Here is a 25308-nt window from a genome sequence, read left to right on the forward strand (position 1 = left end):
TATATATATATCTATTTAATGTATCTTAAAAACAAACTTTTACTTAAACGTTTTTATGGGAAGTTTAGGGCGGATTTTCCAGGTCAGGCAAAGCAACATTGATGCGGCGTCGCCTGCTGATGCTGAATCCACCGGATCATTATGAAAACTCTTAAAGCAATATTAATTGTTAGAACTAGTTGAAATCCGTAGTAGAATCCGTAGAAAGCAGTAGACTTAGGATGTCATCAACATTCAATATGTTTGCCATGGTACTAGGATTACATGTAACGAAAGAAATAGTAACGTCCGTTACCGAAAGACCGTATAATTGAAGCTAGCTGGAAAAGGTGTGGTTTCACTATGATCAGTACGCAGTAAATTCGCATTACTGGCTAGTCTGGGCTCGATAAAACTCGTACATTTTGCGACACCGTTTCACGATCCCAGAAAATTGGGGTTGAGCAATTTCTTCTGGAATTACATAATACTGATGACCAAATTGTTGTATACTATCAGTAAAATTAAATATCTATTTTGATTACGCTCTTAGTAAAATTCCGCGCTAAATAAAAGGAAAGAAAGCTCGACCTCTCTAAAGTATTAATAGACATCCTAATTAAAAAAAAAAGAAAAACTGTGCAATAAATAAACTGTGCCATCGGCAGGTGATTGGGCTATGTTGCTGTTGAAGAACATTTTTGGCATCGCGTCGTTGGGTTGTCTGTCTTCGTATTCTGTTATCGCCGACAGCTTACTGCAGCACATCACCAATGAGAAGCGTAAGTCAGCCACGTGAAATCAGACAAACGAAGATAAATGCGCCTCCCAAACAAATTAGAAACCCGATTGGAAAACCAGTCAGCAAGCAATAACTAGTCAAGCACAATCGGTTGTATTGTTAGCAATAGATGTGGCATCATTTACTAGATCAGTCGCTCTACGCAACGAAACCCGGCTACCATACGCTACGAAGCGAACAAATGTACAATGAATGTATGCGCGCCAATTTTCAAATTGTTTTATAGGGGTTCATGTCTTCTGTAAATTCTATATTCTCATACATAGCTGCTTTGCAAAATCAAACCATTTTGTCCAGATACAGTACATAATTGTACATTATTGCACATAGGCTTAGTTTTTAGTTCCTAGGAGTTTTTTTTTTTGCTTGATGTAGACATAGATTACAGTGTTTAACGGCCTGCACAGGTGCGCTGAACATTATCCTGTGTCATGAAGGCGAGTGGAAAAAAAGTTGCGCATAAGGTTTCTTGGCTCAAATCTAACAAATGTTTAAGCCTGTATCTGTCGTAGTTAACTTTATATGAAAAATATACCTAAATACCAAAGCTTAAGAGGTAATGATGTCTATCAAGGACAAAATATCTGTAGCACTTTAGGCTGAAAGTAATTTAACTGCCGAAGGAGAGAGCCTTTAAAATAGGTTTTTCTCTTAGTCGACCCTCGACCAGGGCCCTTTGGCATGTAGCCGCACACCCCCTGCATACGACCCTCCGGCTGGCATCTGTGGCGACCTGATGTCTCAGGTCGTGATCGGCGTTTTCCATGTGTAGGTTCTTATGTTTTTGTACATTTCGTACTTGCATTTTTAGCGGATTATAATTACTCGTTTTTTCGCCCTTGTCTCACTCTAGCAGGGAACGGCAAAAAGCTCACATCGATTCGACAGATTTGTGCGTTATATCCGAATTTTGCACTGCGTATATTGCTGCTTTCTGTGAAAAAAATCTCTATGCTACAAATGTTTGCATTCGGGACAGGGGGTTTCAAAGTGACCCATCACGAAATTTTCATGTAGCAAAAAATCATTCAGGAATAACATGCCGCTCTTTTTCCGTATGTAAGGAAAAGAGGGGAGTTGAATATTTACACCTCCTTCGCCTACTGTTTTGTCTTGCTACTCTAAGAGGTTTCAAAACATAGAAAGAGTCTCCTAAATTTACCAGACAGGCGTAACGTATCTATCCTTACAACCTTTGTCGTCGCAACCCCCCGTTTGAAAAAATTGCCACATGCTGTAACTCTCGGCTACGTCGCTACGTTATCCCTTTACTATGTTTTGGTGATTCGATCGTATTGCTCTATTCAGTGTAATTTTGTTATTTTTATGGTGTGATTCAATTACCCTAATCTAGGTATTCCAGTAGCGTGTTCTAAGATCCTCTGATTTTAGCGAGTACGCATAGACTTTTCAATTTGGTGTTTATCGTCTGAAGACATAACGCCGATGAACTTTTGTAGTAAGGTGCAGTAAAATTTTTAGAAACTTTTATTCCAGAAGAAGTATCCACATTTTTACCATAAGTTGTATTTTTTCAAACTTATACTTTTCACTGCTGCATGTTAGGCTAAGAGTATACGCCAGTACAGCCATAGTAGTAGTTATCAAAGCCATGTTCAATATAGGCTAAATATTATATATACACTTAATGGAAACGCCGTAGAGAAAAAGTATATTATGCAACAGTTAAACGTATTATTTTGTTTAAAAGTGTATAAAATTAAACATGTACAGCTCTAACGAACGTTCCATTCATCTTTACGATATCGTACGTTACGAGCAAATTTTTTCATATTATATCTGTACGATAAGTCGTGCAGTTCCATTGAACGTGCATAGAATTGCATAATCTGTGGAACCGATCACAGAGGACGAAGCTGCTCGGCCTAATTAGCAACAGGTTTCAGTATTCAGACCATATCTTGGTCAAATAGCAGCAGAAAATTATCCCACTATTGTTAAAAAAAAAGAAGTGACAATTCGTGTGCCTCTTCTGCGTTAAATGGAATTTTATTTTTAAAAAAATGGTTCTACAGTAATCCTCTGTGTACTATCTGGTTTTGCTTGTACCGCATCCCTAAAAAACCGAAAACGTGAAGAAAATTACCATAAAGCATAAAATTCGACCACGATTCAGCTTAGGTAATCTGTTTTCGAACTGTGAACTCACTTTTTGACCTCAAACCTAAACTCGCCTCGATTACCTGTAAGCCTAACTCCTTCCTAACTGCAAACACTTGCGTATTTTTTCAATCAATCAAGGGAATCCATAATATTTTAAGCAAATAGGTAGATTTAGCTAGCTTCCCTGTGTTCGTGCACGCATGAAAGCTGGCTGGCTCGTTCGTTTTCCATTTTTGTTTTACTTGAAATTTGCCCCATTAGCCCGTTTCGCTGTTAGTGTCTTATTCATCTGCCCCGCCCACAAGGCCTCCCATGTACGTTTCGGGTTCGAATCTTTCGGAGAGCGAAAAACGTGCTTAATCGAATGATGGGCAACTAACCTTTCTTTGATTTACTTCCGTCAAACGTTTCGATAGTTGTCTCGTCCCAGAGGTCCTGACCGAAAGCGTCATTCAAAACCGGTAATCACTGCCGCTAGATCTGGTCAGACCTCTGTGTCGTTTTAGAGGTAAAAAGTTACGCGTCCATTACCTGTTCCGCTGTTACCAAATCGATTTCATAGCTTTCACCTACGAAGTCTTTTGTAGACTAACCATTTCTGAGATTTCTAGCGAGATTTCGTGACAGATAATAGTCTGGGTGACTGTTCGGCCTTGGATGGCCCTTAGAGTTGTCCTTTTTGTATACTACTGTTGTAATTAACTAACTGTAATATGTTGTCATGCAAGAAAAACGTACAGGTATTTTTATTAAATGTATGACTTTATTGTTTGAGTTGTCACATTAATTCGTCCCATCTCCATGGTTCATGAGTAAACTAAATTGCTAAACATGAACGATCGTTACGTTTCTGCTAATTAACATCGTTTGTCTTCGCTCCCCAGCTCGGCGACGTTCACTAGAACTCGTCCTCACTGAAACGCGTCCGTTTTTTAGTCGTAGCAAAATACTTTCACCTTTAATACTAGTACGAACCGTTTCGTCTCCTGATCCTGAATTACCCACACTTCGTTCGCTCCCCATAGTCACTTTTTGCTCTGTTCGCTCGTCAGTCGTTACGTTATAATTACTATATTACAGTAACGTTTTCCGTCTGTATATAAACGTTTGCCGACTCCCGGCAACAAAAATCTCATAAGTGACTGTTAACTAATCAGCTCCGCTCAAAAATGGCATCATTCGAGTTTCCGTTGCTCTCATGGGTGGTAAGAATATGACTGTTTGCTATAGCCGCAAAGCTTCACCGTACATGCTCTTTTCATGTGTATATACACGCAGATCGCTAATGTCTATATCTATTAAATTAAGGCTTACACGATAGAGGTCGGCAAGCGTATTTTATCCTAATGACTAGGTTTACACGAGGTTTAACAGGTATGCGCTTGCCAGGGTAACGTTGGTAACAGCAGACCCAGCTCCTGTTTCCACAAGCGAATCACTTCCTCCGATGCGACCGTTGGAACACAGAAATGGGTGTCGACCAGGGAGCGCCCTGTAGCGGAGATCGTTAGTAGGTGTTGCCGAAAGTAACAGTCTGTAGATCAAATGTATTGCCAGACTGAGCCGTAACTTGTGAGAAGTAGGTGCATCATTATAAAGCAAATATGCACGGATAGGCGACAAATCGCAATAGTTATGGCGTCGCGTCGCCACACGAAACGAGCAACATAAATCTGACGACAGAGATCTGTCAACAGTAGTCATAGTCATAACTTGTTATGTGTTTGTGGACAGACTCGCACCTTGCGTAATATAAATCGTCCATTTCGCATAAAAAAAACATGTCTACGGCGATCAATGTGGTCTTCGCAGAAAACGAAGTTTGCTACGCAGTTACTATTAGTTATCCGAGTTAATGCTGGCGTGCAGGGCACGTACATTCGGAATTTCGTAGGTTCTACATGCTATAGTATTTGTCTCGCTTCGTCAGATGATAAGCATCATCAGCAAGACCCGTGTTTAGGTCTCCGAAAACACAATTCATCATTACCATCGTGTCCTTATTTACTCCGGAAAAAAATAACCAAAGTCGATGACAGTGGTTCGATTGTGTTGTTACGGTGAACAGCGCCACTTCAGTCCATTTACGCACGCGATGTTATTAAGCTCTGAGTTAACGGGAGTCTCTGTGGAGTAGCAAACTAAGCGTAGGTATGGTTATTTATTCACAGATGTTTGGCGTTTTTAAACGTTTAAAACGAGCAATTCTTCGCAGTCCTGACGCAGCGCAAGATAACCCCCAAGTGGTATTTTTTTTTCTCTGTTGCCCTTTTTTCAGCACGCTATGTATATATATATATATATATATTGCATGAGGAATATATAGGTTTGTACCCTGTTCATTCTTGAAGGTGTTTCTCTTTATAAATAATACAACAGTGTCCAACTCGACCATCTAACAAAGCGCAATCGCTTTGTTTCTTCAGGCCATCGTTATCGATACCTTAACGTCGTCACTTCGAAGATGAGTGTGTCAGCTCAATGCAATAAGGAACATTTGCCCACGACGCATCGGATTTACGTAAATACAAACAATTTTATCTAGTAGTAACCTGAGAATACGTTTTAATATGGGCAAGAACCGAGTCGTTTCTCGGGCGACGCAAATTGTGGCTCGCGCCTTGTACAATAAGCAGCAATGCGAGACGAAACGTATATTGAGATTTTCAGTCAAATGTACAGTCAGTCATAAACAAAACATGGTAATACTCTCAAAAACCTTGAACAGTATAAACGTAAACGGCATCCTTTGCTTTTGTGGCGGGCGCGAACTGCTTGATAAATATGGAATGTCAATAAAGGATTCGTTTATTACTATTCCTGTGAATTTCTGCAATCGCTTGTTATTTTATTTACAACTGTTGGTGTACTGGTACAAGAGTACTCTGTGAGTGAGGGCACCCAGCGACTTTGCACACTGATTTTCAACTTTATCAGAGAGCCCACTCTCAGTGACGTGCCAATCGGACGACTGATTTGGGCAGGATTCGATTTATGTCAAGTAAAAACATACAGAGTGACAACAGATGTGGACGAAGATGGTCTAACGTCGTCGAGATAATGCAGAAATTGGCAAATAGAACGGACCTTCCTGCTCCTGGGCTGAGCGTATTACTTTGAAACAGAAAAACGGTTTCACTGGCGACCATTCGTCTCGCGACCAGATAACAAACCGATACATTCCTTCATTGTCACTCTCATCCGCGCTTCAGTGCCCATCATAACTGCGTAATTTCTATTCAACTACACCGTATCCTCCGCCGGGATCGACACTATATACGAGCGGATATCTTTTGCCTACGCGGTCTCCTTAACACTTGGCCCTTATGAGGTGTAATACTTTAGGTGAGCTTTGCAGCGTTCGAGCTTCGAGAAAGAACTAAATTAATTTCATGATTTTACTCTTTTTTCTAGAGCAGCACCAGAAGCTACTGTGCCCTTAGCCATAAGCATTTCTATCGCACACACGCCCGCTGTCTTGGTACTTCCTATATGAGAATTGACCAGTGGGAGACAGTTGACTAATCGATAATGATGACAGTACTATATCACTGGCATTATTATTAGTTCGATTACAGGTAAAGCTGAACAAATATTTTTTATGCTGCCTTTGTCATAATAAGTTTTTTTTAATAAGACAGATTTTCACCTAGTCCCACTATTTGGCCATGTTAATTTATAGTTGCTATGTTTTATTTAAAAATCTCTATACATATTGCGAGATTTCATGTTGGCTTTGAGTTTTACTTAGTTGTTTTTTGGGGTAAGCTTTACTTGCTCGGGGGCAAGAAGTAACAGGGCTTTGTCGCGGTCACGATCCCGATTATGGTATTGTTCGCTTGGCCCGGCTGCCACGGTGTGATGACCGTCTCTAAAATAAGTTCGTCTTGATGTTCCTGCTTCGATCAGAGGTGGCAATGGGCTAGAATTTCTGGATCGATTGTTGCTTGCGGGATTAGTTGTTTGGGACGGTTGTCCGCCCTCACGGTGCGTGAGGTTTACCACACTGCGACAAAAAAGGCTTCTAGGTAGGACGCTCGCCATGCGCCACAGCACGGCCGTAAATACGAGACCCCCGGTAGGTACAAAACCTGCAACACCGAGTACGGATAAGCAAAGGTTATCGCCTGAGGAGCCAAGACCTTCTAAGGTGAGATGATACTCTTTAATACTCTAGAGTCCATAATCGAGGAACCTTGTTAATGTAGCGACCAATCCGCAAGGCAGTTACATGAGACCAATCCGATTCTTCCTTCTCACCTCTCTTCTCCCTAACGCTTCCTGCTTTTTCAAATTCTAGACCGGAAGTTTAGCCCATATACATCGTCATCATGTCCTCTTCGCGTATCTAAAATAATAATGTTGCTTAGGAATGAGTCGGGTTCTTGAACAAACAAAATTTCGAACTTCTAGAAACTCACCAAACACAACTGAGATCCAGCTAAACGAAAACCAGAACCATGAGGCCCAGAGAAGCTGAAATGCGATTAGGGCCATAAGACTGAAGGCCCGCATGTTACGGAGCAGAGCACTAAGCAACGGTTTAACGCGACCGTTGGTACTAGGTGGAGCTCGACGCTGATCTGTGGAGTTTCTTAGAGAAGCTCCTGAGTTTTGCGCAGTGCCACGCGACATCGAGATTCCACTTCCGACAGTGTGAAAATGTGACGCATATGTAGTATGAACGCGAGATGACAAAAGAACTACAAACGGGATATAGTACACCAACAGCTGTAACACAAAATGTCAGTAGTAAAAGCTTGGCTGGAGTTTTTTGTTTTGAATTAACAATATACTATGATCTGTTTCATATCTGCTCTTGAAATCGTCTACTTTTCGTTATGGGCTTGTTTTCAATATACGTTTGACATGTGGAATATTCGTATGATATCTTCTCTAATGTATCCTCGACCATAGAAGCAGTCTGAAACACGGGCAAATCAAAGACACTGACAAATGAATGCCAACCCCTTGACCTATATTATAGCTGAATGAACTCAAAACGAAAATAAGGCCCTTTCCCCTTAAGCATTTTCAACGTGTTTCTACGTTCCAACTATTTGCAAACACTTTACGACAGCTCAGGCCGAGCATTACGAAAATGGGGACGTACTTCAGTATTTTCCTGACTCGCTAACCGCATTAGTGCATAAGAACTACTTCGTCTACCGTTACAGGCCGATAGCTCAATAGCATTCCTTGGGAAAGCTATCTTATCTAGATTATTTTAGAAAGACCAACCAGATGAACACGGGTACAGCCTCACGAGGGACAGATCTATTACGCATGAGTCCGAATGGACACTGTGTCTAAAGCTTCAATGATTTATACTTCAATTTTTTTCGATACACCTCAAAGGAGACAATAGTAATGTCACAGTAGAGAAGATTCATACTGCAAGAAAGAGAACTGAATTTGGAACAGCGTTTGGCGGATACGGTGTTTTCGTCCTTAAAGAGAACCCTGATGTGGTAACCGAAATTACAACTAAAATCTTGCTAACGGAAATACCCTTGAGGCAATGAAAAAATAGGAAGGTGCTAAAAGGGCAATTCTACCACCGACTCTAGATTTTTCGCCAAATATTTCGGAGTCGCGATGGAGTAATATTATACTGATTATGCAGAGAAAACCGGTTTGCTATTAGAGGCACAATATGACTTTGCGAGAAAAATATATAATACATCGTACGGTTGCAAAAGTCCCTAGAAAAGCGGAGCAATTCATGGACATGAAAGATTCGCTCAGCATCCAGCTTGCTCTCTACTCCCAAAATGACTATGTTGAGCCTTATATCTAATCCTACTTTTACATTATCAGGCGCCTGGTCCCTCCTAACATACTAAACGAAGCGTGTTTCGCACATCCGTTCTGAACCTATATAGCTTCATCGCCAGATATTTCTAGGGTTATTGAACAGCTTACAAGCTACCTTCACTGCACTATCTCACTCCATGTCTGCTCTCTGGAAAATTAAGTTAATCGTCAAGATAACTTCGAGTCATCTAATAAATGGAGTCGTCTGGCAGTAATAACAGCTCTGAGCTGCCTCTGACTAGGGTGCTTTCTTTCGTAAAAGCGGACCTCATCGCTTTTCAATAACTGGTTAAAATCCAAAAACCAAAAAAGCTTTCATAAATGAGCGCGACTGAGATGCTATGTAAGGTAGCGGCATCGACGCAGTTGCAATGCAGTGTGAAGTAACGCCAAAACTCGCGAACTGCAGAGTCACCGGTACTTAATAGGTACTCAGCATTGCACAGGAATCCCACCTGAGCAGAGAATGAAACCAGACGGATAAATATCTAGGTATATGGACTGACCGGATCACGCGACACGAGGCAGACCGCTCACCGGAATAGTGACGAGCAAATCTACGAAGGTAGTCGCGCATCTGTGCAGGATCATGCCCATGGTCAGAAAAAAAAACTTCTTGTATCCGATAGTCATTAGTAGGTCATGTTGGTCGATAGCCATTTTCCGGGCTTCAATTTAAATTAGTAAAGATTCGATGGCATTGTACATAGGCAGGCCAGTGAGAAGAGTTGCTGAACCTGGTGCACGCGTATCGTACGGGAAACAATACCGCTGCTTTGGTGCTCACAAGATCAATTTCTTAGGAGCATAAGATCGAGCAAGAACACTAGCCATTCGTATCGTGTGGAACTTATCTCGGATTACTATTTGTACACCGGTGAAATGTCGTACCCGACAGCCGATCACAGCAAACCCTGTATAGGGTAGCTTCGCTATCAGAGCAATATCCGAAGCTGAAACGGAGTGAAATATATGAAAATTCTGCAAGAGACAAAGAAAGGGAAGAAAAAACTTTGGCAGGGCTGATTTCCCCAGAAAAAGAGCAATTGGAAATGCTAAAGAAAAACAGAACTTTGTGTGAGAGGCTTAAGATAGCCAACAGACAGCGTATTTAATCTCGGTCGATCAAGTCCGACCGTCCAGAGAAAAGCCTGACCTCGTTCCGAAATCTGACAAATGATGCGATACCAGTAGTATACGAAATTAAAAAAAAAAAAGTTTTCCTTAGGCATCTCACAGCCTCCGACCTGTCTTTTATCCCAGAACTGTTCAAATTTCAGGTGTATAGCAGCAGCTGCTTCGTCTACATATGGAGTCAACTCACATAGCGACATTTTAAGTTAAAGGTAAATAGGTAATGCAGTGAAACTAACACTCACTCAATTCACGGACAATAAAGTAATTTAGGTGGACAATCAAACGTAGAAAAACGCACTCGGCTTTAAGTGCTGGGAGGGTCTAGTTATTTGAAATGAAAACGTCAACGTACTTAAGAATAAAGCATTTACGTATTTAAGATAAAATAAATGGAAAGTTTGATATATATGAGGTGATGTAGGGATTATTTGCTTGTAGATTGTCTGCAGGACTTCATGAAGTGAACAATTCATAAACAGTGTGCGGATGATATGATAATATAGGAATTGATGAGGAAGGAACTACAACAATCCTCGGTACCAGACCCGTTTAATGACAATGAAACGATAACATTAGTGTCTCAATGTGCGGCTCTGTCATCCAGCAATTTTCCGTAAAACACAAATCTCTACTACTTCGTCGTTTTAATAGCCTTTCAATATATGGTGCGCGTATCTTGGAGCACGAAATGCTAACATTGATGAATTTAACGGCACAGCTGGTTCTAGAGTAATTTAAAAACTGGAAAACTCAACAATGACAAAATAATAAGTCTCACCTCATATCTATAAATAAATGACAGGTAACTACTATATAGCACTAAGCCTAGTCGTTCAGAATTTGACGAACGGTTTAGTGCTTCATAGAAAAGCGGTAACGAAAAAGCTCAGTAAGCCTGTGGAAACGACTGAATAGATTCTAGAAAACTGGGGACGAAACCGGAAAGGCGAAAGCCATAGGTTAGGTTACCATGACTGCTTGGAGGCCAATTCGTTGCAGCAGGCAGGCCACTTTTCTCAGGGTACCGTTAATACCGGTAGCGGCGTCCTTTCTAGGCGAAAAAGGAGAATTGGCCATAAAGGACTAATGTTTACAAAAGGAAACTTGACGGACAAACCAAATGTGTACCTTATGAAAAGCAAATAATTATGTTTCCTACGAAGTCGTCATATTTTTAAGGATTTCAGCTGGTATTGTGTGTGCATAGCCTTTTCACTACAAAATTTGCGTTTCAACGATCGGATGACTCAGTTAAAACGCGACTCACTGATCTAGCAGGAATCTTCTCAACCATAGGACAACAGAATAACATTTGGCAAATATTCTAAATTGTGTGTTTCTTCATTCTTATGCGTATCCTGCGCATTACAATGGTTTACCTAATAATAAAAAAGTTCTATACAAATTAATGCTTTTAACGACAAAGCTGTTTATCGGGCCATTTGCTAGGGTACATTTAAACTATCAATAATAGCGCTCAATCATGACCATGTTATGGTTGATCATAAAACCGGGATTAACGCAGTCGTAAGATAGGTTAGGCCCCATTTAAGACACTTTCAATTTTTTCATAACTTCAACCACATAGAGTACTGCCAACTTCTGCAAAATCGAACAACGCTGACAGATAGTACGGTACGTCTATGTCAAACACTGCTGTTATACCGCCGATCATTCCTTCGAGAGCATATGATTAAAATATACGAATATAGAATCTATTTGAAAAGTAACCCAAAATGGATTACCAGCAGGAGTGCATAGAAGAAGATGATGCCGCCTGGAATAAAGCTGCCATCGACGAAGGTCCCCCAAAGAAAGCAGATGCCTAAGTGCTCCTCGACTATTGCGCCCAAAAACCATGGACCTGGAACCGGGAGATTAGCCAATATCAGACTTCTATTAGAATAAGAAATTTCGTTCGTATTGCAGCTAACGCTATCATGGTAATTAGTGCAAGAAAACATTCACCATTGTTGAACTCTTGCTATCGTACGGCCTTAACGGGCATCAGTAATTAATAACAGGGCGCCTTGATTGATCCTTAGAAAGCAGTATTAACAAAATATTTTAGCATGCAAAGCCTAAGGAAAAAGTCAATAAACACAAAACTATTCGCTTACCAATGCAAATATATATCGGGAATGCTATAAGTGGATAGAAAAGACGATCGATAGAGACAAGAAGCGTTAGCTGAAAGAGAAATCGAGAACAAGGACAAGCGACGCAGGAATTTTTGCCGTTGTAAGAAGCCGTGCATGAATCAGTTCCATGAGAAGTAGCTGACCCAGCGCTACGTTCGCCCACAGTTCTTGGGTGGCCCCAGAGTAAACCGTTGCCCAGATTACGTATACCTGTAAATTCAATTCAAAATGAAACGAACTCAACTCAACTTGAGATCAATGTCCTTTTTTTTTTTTTTTTTTTTTTTTTGGATAAAACGTTTTATGTACAGAGTATCAAATGTTTTCTGATGTATTGCGCCTAATCGAAGTGACCAAAAACATGGCAAACTTCTAATCCAATATTTGCAAAACACAGATATTGGTAGACCCTGCCACTAATTATATCGTTCTTATATGGCCTCCCATTGTTGTAAGTTAGACTCACCATGACCCGACGGCCCCGTGTAACGTATCCTAAGTATTATTAACGGACCACCAATAATAAATACAATAATGCACAACAGAGCAACAATGAAGAGCTGGCGAGAAATATGCAACGCAAGACGGCCCAACAGCTCGAACGACGGTCGCGAACCATCAACGCTGAACTCGAACGATACTGAACCGGAACGACCTTGACCATCCTGAAATGTAACACGTACGTATAATCCAATATGTACGTATTTTTTCCAATGGCGTTACTTTGCAAGATAGCTGAGTGCGCGACCATTCCGCTCGAAGGCCATTTCACTTCAGTAGCTCGGCTGTTTTTTCATTATTATGCAACGACAAAGTTAATCTACAAGAAAAAAATCATCGACATAGATGGCGTAAAACCTAACCTAACCTAACACAGACCAGTACACCTGAACACACGAGAGCAAACTTCATGCCTTTCTATTTAGCGTCAGGCGAAACTCTCGCATTGGATCCCCGCACTTCCGAATAGACAAATGCGTTAATACCTAGAAATCGTTGGTTAGGTCCATACATGTCTAGTGGGGTGTTACCTATTGACTCCAAGAACTTTAGGCAAGCGAAGGTAGACAGCGTTGATGAATTATTACTCGAGCCTTACGCAATATAGAGAATTACGGTACATCAAGCGTGCATCGCAGACGCCCCTGTGGTTATACGCTGGTGTGCACAATGTCTGGCAACATCTTTTGCACTTACCTCAGCAGTAACTCGTAACTTATGCAAGCCTTGAGCGTAGACTACCGGCTTCCACGGCACTACAAATAGAGGAGTTTTATCTACCTGAGTTAGGTAGATTTCATCAGCGTCGTCCAGGCTAAGTTTCACCTAAGGGAAGTTAAAGAGTCGAGGATTTCAGTACAGATAGATATTTTCAACATAGTAACTGATAATAATAACAACCAGTAATTGACAGTAAGCGTACTCAGTTAACAACAGAGCTAATAACAATATTATCTTCAAACTGATACTCTGTCATTTTCAGAGAACTTTTAGCGTACTGTTATCCGTTGTTATTCTTTCTCGTTCCCTTTCGTAAGTTGTGTGTCGCTTCTTAAGAAAAAGCTTTAAACCTACTAGGTGGAAGAAAATCTGCCAATACCAGTCAAGTACTATTTTCTAACGATCGATTATTTACTTTCGTGACAAATACTGACAACCTCTCCCTGGGTTCGCAACGCGAATTTGGGCCTGTTTCCATAGCTACATTACTTCGACCCAGGTCTTACCTCATATTGAAACTATAAAATGGTTGTGATAGACCCATGTGAAACAAAACAGTCTTATGAATGATTCTTTCGAGGCATAAGGATTGCGTTAAGTGGCTCTCAGTGTCCGGGGAATAGGTGGGGCTCTATCTCAAACTTTGCATTACAGCCGAGTTGGCCATACTGTTTACGTTGCACTCACCGTTTAAATAACTTTGACCATCTAAGATAAAGTTAAAAAATCTATTGTCGTCTGTAAATCATTTACCAAACAAGGGGCTTGGTAGCGAGTGACGACGACGACGACGACGACGATAGCATACCTCAATAATCGGTTCATCCGAGAAAACAAGCACGCGTATATGTGTAGAGTCTCTGATGCGCTCGAGTGGCTCGTAGGTCGGTAGATGAAACAGAGCATTTTTAGGGTTCGTTACTAGAATTATTGGATATTTCTGTAACAACAAAGTAGAAACAAATGCATAATAAAAGAAAGCTATGCTTTAAAAAAAACGTGCCAATATTACTATATAATATTATTGTTATTATTTCTTTATTTAATAATAAATCTTATATAAAATATTATGGGGACAATCTGAGATAGTCCCCAAGGAGACGCCCATTAATTCTTGAATATAACATCCCTGTTGAGGCGACAAAGACCCCCGTTCCCTGATCCAAACTCATAGTATATGCTGTCGTTATTATAATGGCTTATTATTTACATTTAACTTATAGCATATTAAATCAGAAGTGATCTTTAGATTTTATTTGCTAGGGCGCATAGGTTATATCTGAGGTAAGCCATCTACGCGGTCGACCTTGTTCTGCATTGAAAACATCCACAAGGAAAACAGTTCCGCACAATCGCGCCTTTCTAGAAAGACAGGTTTAATCTTGTGATTTTTAGGATGAGCCTGCGCGTACCACGGCCACTTCACGCATACCACCTAGCGCCATTAAGCATTCTCCTTTAAGATTTTTATACGATACCTTAAAGGTAACGTCGATGAAATTAAGTAGTCCATGATCGATAGAAAGCACTCGAAACTTTCTGTTTTCCTTAAAGTCGCCAAGCTCAAGTTCGAGAGCATTATCGTCGTGCATCGCATACATATGCTGAACTAGGTTGAACACCGTATGGTAATGGCCGCAAAGATATGGGCCGGAGTTACTGCAAGCAACGAAATTGATGTAAGACAAAAAGCTGACAAGGACCTTCTGAGCTGCGTTAAGAAAGGTATAATTACACTTAGAATGAAATATACTAATGAATTTATGCTTCATTTATACATTATATCCACTATCCTTGCGGATCGGATGTTTGTTCGTCTATCGTCGAAACACGAGACCCTCTGTGAACAAAAAACGGTGACGAGCGGAAATGTAAGTAAAGTCGCGACCGCCGTTGCAATTTGTTTCAAAAATAGTTATCGACAATTCTCGTTTCAACAGATGACACACACAGAGGAAGCTATACATTTTACGGGCAGCTAACTTCTGAGACCATGCGAGTTACGTCCACTGTCACTCTGCGCAAACTCTACCGAAAGAAAAGCCCTATTTGAACATACATTAGAGGGTTCAAGCAATCTGAGTTGGTTCCGATAAGCACTTATACACCGATTTGCAGAAATAATATTTTCCAATCGAAGGACATATTTTCCGTGGTTTCCATAAATTTCGATCGGATTTATATTTCGGAATAACTGCTACATCGGTTAATTCGAAATTAGTTTTAGTCGGCTTTTCATTTTCTGGAGAGCAACTTTAATTAATACTACCCACTTTGTTTTTTTCGGGACGAAAGGAAGTGATAAAAACGCCTACGAGTGCGTTTCACTGAATTGTAAATTTCATGTAAAAAAATTATGTGTATATATATATATATATATATATATATATATATATATATATATATATATAACGGGTTCCTTACGCGAAGAGACTGCGCATTCCGAGTCCTTGTTTGTTTCGGCCAAACACGACCGCAGAAGGATGATGCCCGAACCATATAGTGTAGTTGGCGTCCGCAGTCTGCTCTCGCAAGTTTAACAACTCATCAAAACGAGATAAAGTCAGTTGTCCGAAGAAGTTGAATGGTCGTCGAGAACCTACAGGGTAGAATACATATATTATATACTTAGGGAAAGCAAAACCACATCCACAAAAACAGTGATATTTCCCACATTTTTGACGATAACAGCACGAATTGGTAATGCCAAACGTTTATGCTGCTTAACCTAAGGAAAGCCATATTTTATCCAAAAAAGGGTCGGGTCTTGCTCTGTTTTTTAGACCTGACGTCTGTAGAATATGGTTTTACGAATCGATTAAAAGCATGGATTATAGATTCCTGAATAGAAATATCACTAACCTGGATCCATGCAGGTGTCGATGCCCAGGAAAGCTATCTTTTCGTCCCCCTGGTCATGAATGTAGTGATAAGAGTGTTCGTAGGTACGCCCTTTTTCACTGTACATCCGATACATGTTACGAGATGAAGAAACTGATGCCAAATTTAAGTTATCTGTTAGGCAACACAGAACAAAAAACAATATAAACTGTGTGCTATCTCTACGCGTATATTTCCTGGCATAAGGAACACTCAATAAGTAACGGAACATATCAGAACCATAATAATAGAGGTGGAAAAAAAAAATTCACAGTGCTACCCTTGAGCTTTTCCGCAATGGGGTACTTAGATTCGCAACTACGTTTCGTACGCAAAATGCACATTCGTTTACCTAGCATGTTCTTCGTTCCGTTTTGGGCTTCAATAAAAACCCTCCATTCAGTTATCATCATAATTGTACAACTATAACCTATTACTATCGAACCTGAACCTATTCAAGCTTAACGTGCTGATAGTTTGAAGTCAGTGGATACTGTGCCTATTTATTTAAAAAAAAAAAACTCGTTTGCTACTCATATACGTGTTAAAAATATATCCGGGCTCTACCATTTCGAAGAAATGGCAGAGCTTCACTCTAGAGAGTCGGAAACTTTTTCACGTCGCTAAAAGTCGTCTAAGCTGGGCTGGGCTGGGCAGTTCCCATTCACGCTGCACATATACCAGCTTGAACCGTAACCTAAATTACCAAATATCGACTGATTAATTGATGCAAAATTTATTGGCTGGAGCACAAGGGTGTAAGAAAATTGTCCTATGGCTGTTTTACCATGAGAGCTTTGTGAGAATTCTGCTGCAGTGGAATCTACTTGAAGCACCATAGATCATGATCAGAACTATTCTGACTACAGAGGCCCTATATAGAGAGTTTTAGGATATAGTTTAGAAAATATCAAAAAACAATAGAAAAAAAGAAAAATAACCTCTAGCGTTTTATTATATCGTCGTAATAGCATGAGCTTGAACTTCCCAACCCAATACGCTCAATCAAAGTATGTCTAAGGAAAATATAATCGACTCTTCTCAATAGCTCAAGTATTTTTTAATAGCTTACCATGATTTCCACGGATATCTAGCCACTGAAGTTTTTCTGTAACCTTCGAATCGTCCAGCACTTTACGGTAAGCTACCCACTCTGGAAGATTTTGATCAGAAGCCATATATGATGATCCAAGAGAGTCGACGATGTCACCTATCAATGCAGGATTAGGCGATCATTCATTCCGTTAATGAGCGAATACAAACATTGCGCATAGCATCGTTTATCTTCAAAATGCCTACCTATAGAATACAGCGTCGATCTTTGAAGATGTATTTTGTATTTGTTTGTATTACGTTTGTATTACGACCAATTTTATCAAACGCTTTGGATAAATTAACGAGCGCAATAGGAAGGGCAAGCTAAAGGTAGAGGTTTACCTGACATGATGACAACTGGAGGCTTGATGACTCTGAGTATCGTATCATTTACGAACGAAGCAAAATCGGATATTCGCTTGTGCGCACGATACATTGAGACATGCACATCCGTCACCTTTGCACGACATGCACGACAATTCCGCATGACCGAATAGGCGAAGAAAATGTCAAGAAAATGCAAAGAAAATGATAGTAACGGGTGTGCTCGATAATTACATATTGAAGATATATTTTTCAAATTGCTTTCTTTCAAAGTGACAAGAGATTTCTGCCCCAGCTGTATAATCGACCTTAGTGTTTCTATATAATCCACATACTCTTGGTGGGGCAATAATCTAAGTCCCATAAATAAAAATGTAATTGTAACAGATGAAAATTTGAATAGCGCCCCAGGCTTGAAACACGGAAGTAGCTGATAGTACTGCGACTCTAGAGACACAAGTAATGTATATAAGATGAAGAAGATGGTTATCACTATAGACGCCTTTTATCCATCGTTCAATGTTCACCGATATACTTTCACCAATGGTGCTGAACTTGTAAACTCGAGAAAAAAAACTATGACAACTAACCTTCAACGATATATTCTAAACGTTGGACCTATTTTTGTTTCAAGTTGTACATATTATAGCCGTCAGGCATTCGATCAAACAGGCGCCTGGCTCCCAGCCATCATGAAACGTATTCTGCCTCTATATCCGGGTTCGAATCTAGACCACTTAAGATTTGCTGACAAACAGGTTACAGACTAACCTATTACAAGGATTAATTATCTGCACCTACTCCTTGAATGCTCGATAACCGCACGTACCCAAACACAGTTAATGATTTATTAAATAAATATATTAAATACTCAATTTGCTATCTATCTACATGGTACCATTTATGGATTTGCACGATCTGGTTTGGATCCTGAGTCAGAGAATCTATATCTCTATAACATTAACTTCTAAAAGTCGCGGCAAATGCATACCCTTCACACCCGTATATTTAGTAGTGGTACAGTTGACAAATCGTCGACCTTCAAAATAGGAGACAAATGTGTAAAAAACGAAAAAGCCTTACCGCTTATTACGGAAGTACTTTAAATAAAAATTTCGAATAGATAAAAGTTTCGACAGCGAATGATACAGAGCAGCCATCAATATCCTGTACAAAATACGGATAAGGATTTATATTTCATTAAACAAGTGCGGTAGGCCTGGAGAAAGTATTATATCAATAACTAACCTTGCAGATACAAAAAGAGCACCCTGTATTAGATATTTGACCCTTGTGATGGTTAGGGTCGATGTACGGGTACTCAGAGCATGAAGCGAGCCCTACAAAGCAGTTATATTACGACGACGAACTTGAGATAGGAGCAATCGGGGTGCTTTTGTTTGCGATAAATTTCCACTTAGGAAATGTATGTCTCGTCTTAGCATACCCCCACGGGACAGAATATGGAAGGGCTGCTTCAATGAATAAAAGATGAATACATTTTTCGGTATCTTTATCTATCCACTGGTTGTGTAAAAATACAAACAAGGTCGAAAATCACCGAAAAAAGCTGCTGCAGAAGTATGGTGTTGGGAAATCGGTTACAAAATTCGACCAGCACTCTTTGATAGCCTGCTGCTGGTAACGGAACTCAAGGAACTAATTTTTACTAGTCAACATCCACTACAATTTCAACTGGGCCTTCTTTTCCGCTTCTGAATGGCTAAAGCGCACATTTAAAATGATGGACAGGCCACCTCGACTATACAGAACTAGAATTAGAAGATACATACTGCAGCCATTAACAGAACCTTATTTCCATCTCCCATAAAGTCGTTCAACAAAAACACCCTTAGGGTGTGGATGCAGTCCCTGCGTAAGTGATGCTTATAGAATTTTGTTTGCCTGTTATTAATTCTGTCAGCCGAGAATTCAATGGTATTGCAATCGAAATTTAGCTCGCCAGCCTTGCTCGCCTAAACCGAATTTGAGGATCTTTGAGAATAGGCTTGAGACGCCTACTCACTATAAAAAAAGATGATATCAATATAGAACAAATAAATTAGCTAGATAACTATTTTAAGAACGTTCCAATGGAGCCCCTAATAAATAACTAGTAAATGTTTTCTCTAATGCAACTTGAATAACGATTATAAGAATAAATTTCTTCTTACCTGCACAAAGTGCATGAGTCTTCGGTAGTGATCGTCGGGGAAAACGTGAGCTGTTTGCTGCCCGCGTATTCGGCCGTGATCTCTTTTCGTTTTTATGGCAGCGTTTTTTTTTGCGGTATCTCCGAGCAGTTTATTCACCACGGACCCACCATTTTCCGAATCTATTAGTACGTTACTTCGACTCCCGCTAGGTCCTCCTCCACCACTTGTAACGACTAACAGGCCAAATGCAAAGAGGCCACACAGAAGAAGCAAAATGCGGCCCATACTTCGATCCCCTCCAAGCATGGCTATAATGTAGCTTCCAAGATAGCTCACAATGGCCTAGAATTCATAAGACTATATATGTATAGATTTTTGACGGCAGATCAGGATATTCTGTTTGCGTACATGTAGACAGGACTACATAAGCAAAGAAAAAGCTTTAAGACTTTTGAACTTTACATTGTCGCACAGCTTGGTGGAAAAGATTTTTCCTTAGTCGTGTGTGTATGTGAGCGCTCATCCGATGCACCGTCGACCTGGTAAGTTTTCTTTCAGTCATAGATGAAATGAGCTAGTTGAACTAGCATTAAAACAAGTACCTACGCAGAACGGGAAAAAAAACAGGTAAAGATGTGCATTCGGTGGGTATTTGTGCAGGTACAAAACATCGGCTAGAGTTCCACACTAACGCGGCAAGCACCTGTTCTTCCTCTTTTCATTTCTATTTTATTCGAACCCAGTCAATCATTTAAATAATATCTGATGATCAGTAGCAGACGATGCATAAAAACAAAGAAACAGTGGAACCAGATGTTTACAATGTATGCAAGAACAATCTACACGTTTCTAATGAATAACTAGTAACTGACAATTTTAAATATGTTTATTTCATTAACTGCAAGCATGTGAACTTGTGGAACTTTTGTATAGTCCGGCTCTGCTTGCAGCCTACGCTATCTAAAACTCTTGTACGAGACTACCAAAACCTAGTTGGATGAAATTGCTGGTATCTCTTCTGTTTCGTCATACGTAGCTCTAATACAAGCTTCAACTAAGCGGCCAACTATCAGCTGTGAACAACAGAAGCGTAGATAGGAGCTATCTATCGTCCATGCTTGTTATAGGCATGTCAGTGCTTTAGGTCGCCTCCTGCTTGCTTCCGTTGCGATGAGGTTCCAAAGTATGATCTGTCTATACATATATTAACTAGTATTCAAAAGATAGCGTTTTTTGTGCGGCCGACTTGTACACAAATATAGTCTTCGCAGATAGAAACAGGCCACATTACTATACTTCAGAGAAACAATTCCTGGATAAACATAGTTCGAATAGAAAATATATTACGACAGACGAAATAGAACAATGCGCGTTCTGTTTGCGGTTAAATACAATCGTACACGGCAATCGAACAACGATGTGACAGGGGACACAATAAGCAGTATTTCGAATACCATTAAACATATATGTCTATATTAGTCCACAGAGAATAATCTGTCATAGGGGCAAAATACGTTATGCAAACATTGTCCAAAAAAGGACATACTTTAGGTCCAGCAAAACCAGTCCATACGAGAACATTTAACCCTTAACAAACGCTGGCCCTACAACAAGTTTCTGTACACCGAATATTCCGATTAATTTCCTGATGCTGATTGTTCCTTAATCGAACAGCTCTAATGTGAGCCTTTGCACAACACGACGCACGATTTCGGTGCCATAATACCTACCTAGCCGTTTCAATCCTACGGAACTCCCTGATATTCCCATAAAATGCTATATAAAATGATATTCAATAAATTATTTCGTGTGCCCGTAGACAGTCCGAGATCGAAGAGATCAATTTGGTATTTCTGACGTGTATTCAAATCACTATTTAATAACTTTATTGTCTGTTAAAGTTCACTTATGCTTCTGGACACATTAGGGCTATAGTAAGTGACACAAGCTGTCGTTTTTATAATTGACCTTTTTCAAGTACTTCCATTAGAATCTGGCCCTTAAATTTGCTCTTAATAGTGCCGCACGTCGGCAGATCGAATTCTTTTGCCCCGTTGTCAAGAGGTAAAGATTAGCTTTCCACACGCATATATTTTGATTACTGTAAAGTATTTCAGTAGGGGGGCAAAAATCTGTGACTTGTATACTTTGACAGTTAAGGAAGAACGTTACATCTAGTAACAGCATTGGTGTTAATAATTAAGCAAGATGTCTCGTCCACGAATTCTAGGATGGTCGATACGTATGTTTATTTCACTAGTTAGTTGCGGTTTTTGTATGACGAACTGTTGAATAATCACGCAAGCTCTAGACGCTTTAAGTACAGTCTAGAGAGACCCCTTGGCGCCTCACGCTCATCTGAAACCCTTGATTCGTCGAGCCACCGTCAACGATTTTTTTTTTGTCAATTCACCAAATTTTTAAAACTACATTTTTCGAAGAAACATATATTGATCTAGTCAACGAGAAGACGTTTTTCGTGCATACTCGTACATGCAGAATTGTCTAATTTATTTATCTTTGATAGTTATTACAAGCTCTCATGATCCCGTCACTATATCGCTCATGGTGTGATGAAAATCTTCTATTTATTCAATTTAGTTTATTCTGTTACTACTGTATAATAGATCGTACATTGAGTTAAAGATATTAGGTAATCTTTAATTCAGTGTACGGTAAGTTAATCCACGATCTACATGTTTGTTCCCAAAGTGTACAAGCTAGCCTCTGTTTTCGTATATTGGTTTCTTAATGTCGTTGGTTTAATGTCGTTTCTTGACATTGCAAGATTATCCTCATTCAGTCCAGATTTTATTTCCTTATATCTATGAGTTGCGTGCTGTGGGGTCACGGATGTCGCCGTCCGTCTAAGGCGTACTATTGTCCTGGCTAGTATCGACTCAATTACGTGCCCGATGCATATCTGTCATGCGGACTTTACATGATAATGTCTGCTTGATTCCCTATTTATCAATGTCATTCGAAGTTGAACTTTTGTTTCGTCTGCTATAAGTTTATACAAAACTACAAACAAGACGTCTAATTGCTGATGATCACTTTTTCGTCTGTCAGCTGATCGTCAATAAGGGTAGTTGAAATAACGGGCCATTGAGACGATTCGTACTAAAAAAAACCTGAATCCGCTATCAGCCATAGTTAGGCCATAGGCAATCCTGGGTCGATGAGTTACTGGGTCAAATCCCATAACGATTGCGGTTTCTATTTCAAACAAAGTGGTAGTACTTCAGTTGAATTATTTACGTACGTCCGGAAACTGTATTACCGAAAATGGAGTCGCTAAGATTTTTATGTGTTCCGCACATTGATAACAATCCTGTTTACCCTTAAGCTTTTTTTCATTTAAATATTACCACGTATGCATCCTTAAGTTGCTGCTTAGGGATTAGGAAGGTGCTAACTTTAAGTTTCCAGGCAGAGTTACCTATCCCCGTTATTTATATACTGTTGAACACGAGCATTGACTGTACACATTTTACATTAAATGCACATTTTTAACGAGTATTCTTTAACGAGGTTCAATCACTGCGCCGTAATAGCGAACCCTGTCAGTTTTAAAGGATCAGAGAATTGCTACGGGTAAGCAAAGGTAGTTCTTCACTGATATCTGGAAGCTATCTATGCGCAACAGGAACTTAAGGCTTCCAGTGTTCGTATTTCTTATCCACTGCAATTCCTTATAGATTGAATGGTTAAACATCTCGTCAGATAAAATGAAGAAATTGCCTGAAGAAAATGTTGCACGTATAAACAAGCATCGGAAACTATTTTTTCTCATCGTGCAGTACGGATGCATCTGATGCCATTCATTACTGTTGTATGTGAAAGGACTTTTTTCTTATAAAAACACAATAGACTACGGATGAGAAAGCGAAGTGTACTAAGCTTCACCTATAGCAATGGAATACCATTTGGTAACCATACACATTTTAATGTGGCTTCGTATTTTGAAGGCATCTCTTCAATTGAAACCTGAAAAGAGTTCACGTAAAATCACCAGCTCTATGGAAAGCGATATATCTGCCAAAAACATCGTTGCCTGTAACGTACAATTATCTTAACCGCGCATCCTGCGGTGATGAAACGCTAGAGGTCTTCATTCGGACCTTCATAGTTTATCCCATTTTAGGCAAAGGTCTATCGAAATTTTTAAAATGAATACACTGGCATAGAAGAAACATATACGATGGCCACTCACTACGAAGTGTTGTTATTTAAATCAATGATTGCGTACGTGGTTACATCGGACTGAGACGGTGCACAAGCGATCCGCTGATTCGCTCTTCTCAGGTCGGCTTAGACACTTTTGTTGTCGTTGTCGTTGTCGTTGTTGTTGTTGTTGTTGTAGTTGCCCTCTTTCTCCTACTGCCTACGTTAAGCTGCGTCTGTGTGGGCAAACGACAGGGTCTGGGTTGGGACAAGCCGTTAGCTCATCGACTGTAGAACTCACTGTTTGCTATATCACGTCGGAATACGTTTGCTTGGCAAAGAACCACGTTATCACACCATGCCTCTATGTGGGCGTGCGCCCCATCAGAAACTAACTAGTCTGCACTGGAAAGTCTACAGTGAACAGCCTAAAAGAGACAAGCACTGATATGTTGAATCAGCTGACTGAACTCTGTCATCACACGATGTCACAGATAACGACGTTTGTTATGCCATTGTAGCAAATACGCGCTTACGTCAAAGGTACGTAGAAGACGCACGAACGGGACATGGATGCAGAAAAGTGACACAATACAACACTACACACGAGGGTAACGAAGACGACGACGACGATGATGATCAGCGAACAGTATACTGAAGTTTGTTGCATCGCCTGGCCTGGCCTAGGAGACGGAGGGAGAAGGCCACCCTTTATGGCAAGGAGGACTAGCGTTTAGCTGGTTGGCGCCAACGTTTGAACAGCGTTTATCCCCGACCAAGTAGCCAGACCCAAATCTAAGCAAAAAGACGGACTACAATACGTTACAGAATAACAGTAAAGGGCTTTTTCATGTTCTATCTATTAGATACTATAGAAGCCATATACACACACACACACACACCTGTGACTATTATTCAAAAAAAAAGAAAAGTCAGTCAACGAACCGACTTCGCGTTACTTTCTGGCGTTAGGGACAATGATGTGTCTCTAAATACATATTAGACATAGAAAAATTTTTCTTTAAAAATGATGATCGATGACCCAGTTGACTTCGTGCAAATCTTATGTTTGTTACTATCCTGACAGATCCCGTGCTTACATTCGCTCCGTACTGCTTCAGGCAGCTGGGTAGGCCTTCCTAACTATTGAAACTGACCGTTTGTTTTCGCATGATCTCGAACCAATTGCTCCTAGGTTTAGTAGCCTATGACGGATTACTAAAGATCCATACTTTCAATATCTAATTCTGTTAAGCTCGGGACTGTTTCATTTCGACACTGAAAGATACACCTAGATGTATGTATCAATATCAGTAACATACAGCCTCAGCAACAGCATCTTATATAGATTTCCTGCAGTGACGAAAGAAAATTGACTACACTCACAGCAGAGTGACGAGTACGTTTTCAATAGCATAGGTCAGACGTAAAGTTTGCATAAGTTTATCCTTGACGAACAAGTTTC

The 25308-nt window shown here is 40.1% G+C and overlaps 1 protein-coding gene across 6 annotated transcripts; it reads right to left on the reverse strand.

Moving 5' to 3' along the window:
• Positions 1-3648: 3648 nt before the first annotated feature.
• On the reverse strand, positions 3649-25268 carry LOC111254735 (transmembrane protein 62-like). 6 transcript variants are annotated; one of them, XM_086975302.1, is made up of 15 exons: positions 23745-25268; positions 20139-20278; positions 19695-20018; positions 17539-17653; positions 17174-17311; positions 16084-16236; positions 15646-15820; positions 14700-14880; positions 14030-14161; positions 13198-13326; positions 12467-12665; positions 11980-12210; positions 11605-11723; positions 7327-7636; positions 3649-6996 (listed from the first exon to the last, which is right to left on the reverse strand). In XM_086975302.1, exons 3-15 carry the CDS (start codon positions 19980-19982, stop codon positions 6653-6655), a joined length of 2514 nt encoding a protein of 837 aa, XP_086831428.1. In that variant the 5' UTR covers positions 19983-20018; positions 20139-20278; positions 23745-25268; the 3' UTR covers positions 3649-6652. The 6 variants fall into 6 exon arrangements, with proteins under 6 accessions (XP_086831428.1, XP_086831432.1, XP_022671624.1 ...); XM_086975306.1 differs by lacking the exon at positions 20139-20278 and having other exon boundaries at positions 24380-25268; XM_022815889.2 differs by lacking the exon at positions 20139-20278 and having other exon boundaries at positions 23929-25268.
• Positions 25269-25308: the final 40 nt, after the last annotated feature.

This window comes from Varroa destructor, unplaced genomic scaffold (genome assembly GCF_002443255.2).
Source record: "Varroa destructor unplaced genomic scaffold, Vdes_3.0 BEIS01000007.1, whole genome shotgun sequence".
In the NCBI taxonomy this organism is placed as follows: Eukaryota; Metazoa; Arthropoda; class Arachnida; order Mesostigmata; family Varroidae; genus Varroa; species Varroa destructor.